Below are 5,000 nucleotides of genomic sequence, written 5' to 3'. Positions count from 1 at the left end.
ATTGGTGGGATCGGATTCTTAACTTTTACCAATTTTTAAACCTACCTGAACTATCTTGTGGAGGAAGACAAACAGCAATGCAACATTAGCATTCTTCTTTGTCATTGAAACAACTGAACAAAAAAGTCAAGGATGTCATTACTGATCATTACGATATTGTTCATTAACTTATGACATTTTCATGTGATCATTGAAGGAGACAGAATGCTCCATAATTTGACCAGATCCTGAACTTTTCTGGATGTAATTAAATCAATGTTTGTTTGGAGCACCTTTTTGGTACCAAAATTTAATTTTGGCTTCACAACTCACATTCCCCGCTCATGAAATGAATCGTTTAACTACCCGTATGCATAGCCAATGCTTTTTTTTTCTCTACTTAACCCATTGATCCCTGGAAGTGAGATTATATTCTGTCTAACGCCAGACGTTTTTACTCGTCAACAGGGGGTACATGTATCTTAGGGCATTTGAGGCGTCAATAGGTTGAATGTTTATTCATCGCATAGCCACTAAATAAGACAGTTGAGATCTCCATGCATTGACAGGAAAAATCACCTGGCATTAGACAGAGAAAATTAAAACATGAAGACGCACTGTAAAAGGATTCCTTCATGCTCTGCTTTTTTCAATTTCATTCAAACAATAAGACTGATTGATATACAAGATGGCAATCAACAGACAGAAACAAAAAGACAGAATCCCTAAAAGATATTTCCAGCTCAGGAAAAATGGTTGGGAATAAAAAATAAAGAATGACAGATAACATCTCACAACATAATATTGTTACAAACACACAGTTGATTGACAAATCATCCACATGAGGTACCATGCCTTTTATGGTGGTTGTGTTTAAGTGGCGACTTAGGAATCAAATGGTTAACATACCAGGCTTCCACACAAGTTTGTAAGGTAAGGTGTCAACAATGAATTCCAGGGGGTCAAATTTCCACAGCTGTCACCAAACAATTATAAATTTTTGCATTAATTAATTTGTCAGGTCATGAAGCTGACCTTGTAGGGTTATAGACCCGAGACCCCACCCACCAATGTGGCCTGGGTTCAATTCCCAGACTGGTTTATGTAAGAAGCTCTCGTAACGTATAACTTGATTGGTTCGCTACCCTAGCCAAAAACAAAAGACTAAACAATTGAAAAAATGACTTAGACTCAAAAACAATCGAAGCTGCTTAGAATACCAAACAATCAATAATAGCAGTTTACAAGAGCTGCTACACTACTGCCCAGACTTGGTGTCAAATGTGGGTTGACTTTGTTGGTTCTCTTTTGTGCTCCGAGAGGTTTTTCTTCGGGTAATCCGGTTTTCCCTGCTCCTCAAAAACCAACCTACATGTATGATTGTGATTTCTGTGCAGTGTCCTCAATTATTTAGTGCCTCAGTGATAAATGCATGACACTTAAATAAAGTTTTGTTAAAGCTCATTTCATTATTGGTACAGATTTCTCAATAGCGAACTCCTAAAAGACTGTTATAAATTCTTCTCACTGAATAGAGCGGTTTTCAATTGAGTGTCGAAAGTAATTAGCGAATTGTATTGGTTTTGAATTAATTCACTCATTGATTGGTTTTGTAAAGTTCTCATGCAACTTTTTCAACCAATCAGAAGTGAAACCAAAACCAATCATTGCTTGCACATGCACATTGCCTGTGCTGTCTCCGCTATGTGTGATTACTTCGAGTTTTGATTGGTTTACTTAATTACTACTCCATCCTTTTTGATTGGCGAAAGTCATTACTTTGGTTTTGGTTTTACGACACTCGATTGAAACTCGCTCTAACACAGAGTTTTATTGTAATTGATCTCATTCTACAGAAGCGTTCAACTAATTTACATGTGCTGTCCATATTACCGAGTAGCCCATTTTTTGGCCATGGGTAAATTCACACACATGCATGGATCGATATGGAACAATTATTGAAATGGAAAGGATACGGTATAGGTTGTTATACTTGATGTACACAAAGGTCACAGCCTGGTGCACGCAAATAGGGGTCTGTGTTCCCTCTTCCTCCTTCTCCAATACCAAGGGCATGAACTTCTCGATCAGAGACATTTCGATATCTCCTCGGTAATTCCGGGAAATAATCACCTAGAATTGATACCACAAAACACAAAGTATCTGACGTTAAAACACAGCGAAGGTTCAGTTTAAGTTACCTTGTAGAATACCTGAATGAATCACTCTTATTAATGCGAAAGTTTCGATTGGAAAAGCTCAACTTCAGTACAGTCTGGTATGGATACAAGGTGACCGATCGTACAAGTAAGCTTACCTTTCCTTTGATATCCAGAACAAAAACTGCAGACATAGACATCCTAACGTCGTTCAAATCGACAAATAGACTCAAATTTTTAAGATTTCACCTGAATCGACGCTCAAAGATCTTTTGCTCCCCTAAAACAGCTCTGCCCTTAAAATATGTTGCTACCACTGCAAGTGGAGTGAAAAGGATATTCGAGGCAACTATGCAAATAAGTACGTGTTAATGACCCTGAGGAGGGGGTGGGGAGAGAACAATATTCCAAATGAGATATAAGAGTGCTTTTAGGATATACTTGTTAATAAAGACTGACTTACTTCTCCTGTCTAAAAGGTGTGATAAAACCCAATTTTTACCCAATATTTGCGGATTATTAAAGAGGTTATACGTTTTTGTCTCTGCACTAGTTACTCCTCCCCAGAAAGTGAGGTTTTGGGCTCTTTACTTGTACTTGGTAACCTCTCAATTTATGCTTGAAAACAAGATGGCGGAATTATTGGTCACTCAACAATAAGAGATAAAGATAATATGTCGTTACAAGTGAAGAAACTTAAGACAAAGTCACTTAGCAGAACAGGCGAAAATAAAGAAGAAACAGCTTCAAAAGTTAAGGTACTCCGCGAAAAACAAAGCCAGTGGATGAAGGAGCGAGAAGCATCGAAGACTGCTACAAAAAAACTTAAATCTGTGAACAAAGATAACTCTACTCTTCCTGATGTACCGAAGTTCCGAACACGTTCAGCTATGTCTGGTTCTTCTTCGGAAAACGCTGCAAATAGAAATCCTTACAGCAATCCTAGGAGAAAACCGTTGTATCCTGAACCACAGAGAGACCACTCTGATGTGATCTCGTGGATATCGAAGTCTGATAACCCGCTAGTCAAAAGACCACCTTCTGCCACCGGCTCACACAAAAGGAATCCTAGCTCCTCTCGGATGAAAGCAAGCAATGATACTCAAGTGAAAACTAACCAGGAGTATGTGCCATCGAATTATGAAAATCCAAGCTCTGCAAGTGTCTCGAAAAAGCTTCTTTCATCAAGTAAACAAACACTTCATAATAAATTAAGGCCTTCATCAAGGGCATCAGCGAAATCAAACTTAAGTCTCCATGGTGATGATAATCATGACAGTTATCACCATGGTGATGATATTAGGCATGGTGAAACTGATGAGGATTCTCTCTTGAATGACCCTGCAGATACATGTAATACTGGAAATAACATAATGCTTCCTAATGATAGTTCAAAATTGAAAACTCCTGAGTTATCTTCTGATATGCTTAATGCACTAGCAGACACTGTTGCCGAGAGGCTCAAGGCGACATTACAACCCTCTACTGAGCATAAACAAGGTCAGCGGAGTGTTAGTGACGATGGTGAATCAGGTATTGCCAGTCACTTGTGCCCCCTTTGTGAAAAACATATGACAGGGCCCAAACACACGCCAATGGCTGCTATACCCTGTGGACACACATATTGCAAGACTTGCATAGGTGATTTTAAAAAATGCCCAACATGTCATACAGTAGTGAGGTCAGCAGCAGTCAATACCGTAATGCAAGGAATTATCAAAGATTTTAAAGATCAAAAGGAACGAGAAAGACTACAAAAGATGGAAGAACAAACGAGGCAGTATGTGGATGAATATCAGTCATTAGTTCTGAGATGCAATGCTTTAAATGGTAAGTTCAGTTCAAATGGAAACTTGGAATCTGCAGTAGGAAGCATCCTAATTGGCTCTTTTTTTCGGACTCGAAATCAAGGCTTGATGATGGGTGTTAATTAAAACCAAGACAATGCTTTGGTTTTGCCTGGATGGGATATTTGGGGGGGACTCCAAGGAGGTTTGCAGGGGCAAAATGCCATGTGCTAAAAATTGAGCACGGTGCCTACTTACCTTTTCGAAAATTTCAGCCAGAAAAAAGGCTCCCGAAAATTCTAGGTGGCCAGTATTTAGGGTGAAAATCCGTTAAAAGTGGGCAATTATACCATTTTTTCAGATGTTCGAAAATCCTAGGAGAGGCAGGCAAGCAAGAAATTTTACAACAAATGTTCCGAAAATTCTAGATCTCAAATAGTCTTCCGAACAGATATTTTCCGAAAATTGACGTTGGGTGCCCCTGGAAAATGTCTGTTTACAATTTTCTGTCCACGTAAAGTGCCCATAAGTTAAATTAGCAATGTCTTTGCTTATATTTTTCAGATGAGGCGGAGAGTATTCTCAGCAATATGGAAGGGGTGACGGAACAACTTCTGGACGAGAAGAAATTGATGAAGAAACTGGAAATGGATAAAGGAGAATTGAAAGAGAAGATCAACCGTCTACAAAGTCAGCTTGATGCTATCAAGGTGAAGGAAGAAGATTGCCAGAACCGATGCCAGGAACTGGAAATCAGATACAACGAAGAAAAGGAGAGGCTCTCGTTAATTGAAGACACTGTGCAGCGGATTGGAAAGAGCAAAGAGAGAGTCAAGATGATGGTGCACAATTTTGCACCTTCATTAAACCTGGATGATTATGAATAGCTTTTCTCTGGGTTCTTTTAATTCTTTTAATTACAGATTTTGGAAAATTTGTTGAATGTGTTTCAAGATTTTTCAATGTAGTGCGTATTCAGTTCTTATCTGCACAACTTGAGGGTTTAGCAGAAAATTGTCCTTCTAAACTGCTTGGAGTGAACATCTGAAAAAGATATGGCAGAGAGAGCTCGCAA

The 5,000-nt window shown here is 38.8% G+C and overlaps 2 protein-coding genes across 2 annotated transcripts in view; one reads left to right on the top strand and one right to left on the bottom strand.

Moving 5' to 3' along the window:
- The window catches only part of LOC138023611 (AP-1 complex subunit mu-1-like), a 29,579-nt gene extending 27,087 nt beyond the window's left edge, over positions 1-2,492 (bottom strand). The window contains exons 1-3 of the mRNA XM_068870630.1: positions 2,297-2,492; positions 1,956-2,112; positions 46-113 (exon numbers count right to left, since the gene is read on the bottom strand). Of these exons, the coding sequence (XP_068726731.1) occupies positions 46-113; positions 1,956-2,112; positions 2,297-2,338 (267 nt within the window). The 5' untranslated portion in view covers positions 2,339-2,492. The remainder of the gene's footprint in view (positions 1-45; positions 114-1,955; positions 2,113-2,296) is intronic.
- A 197-nt stretch (positions 2,493-2,689) lies between these two features.
- Positions 2,690-4,907, top strand: LOC138023609 (uncharacterized). The gene is made up of 2 exons (XM_068870629.1): positions 2,690-3,968; positions 4,490-4,907. Exons 1-2 carry the CDS (start codon positions 2,813-2,815, stop codon positions 4,810-4,812), a joined length of 1,479 nt encoding a protein of 492 aa, XP_068726730.1. The 5' UTR covers positions 2,690-2,812; the 3' UTR covers positions 4,813-4,907.
- The last annotated feature ends 93 nt before the right edge of the window (positions 4,908-5,000 follow it).

This window comes from Montipora capricornis, chromosome 11 (genome assembly GCF_036669925.1).
Source record: "Montipora capricornis isolate CH-2021 chromosome 11, ASM3666992v2, whole genome shotgun sequence".
Classification (NCBI taxonomy): domain Eukaryota; kingdom Metazoa; phylum Cnidaria; class Anthozoa; order Scleractinia; family Acroporidae; genus Montipora; species Montipora capricornis.
This window is presented reverse-complemented; position numbering and strand designations above follow the sequence as displayed.

What these genes read in the sequence shown, in the direction of transcription:
- LOC138023609 (XM_068870629.1), top strand. Translation starts at nt 2,813, where the DNA reads ATGTCGTTACAAGTGAAGAAACTTAAGACAAAGTCACTTAGCAGAACA. An exon ending in GAGATGCAATGCTTTAAATG is followed by an intron (nt 3,969 to 4,489) that starts GTAAGTTCAGTT and finishes TATATTTTTCAG; the next exon opens with ATGAGGCGGAGAGTATTCTC.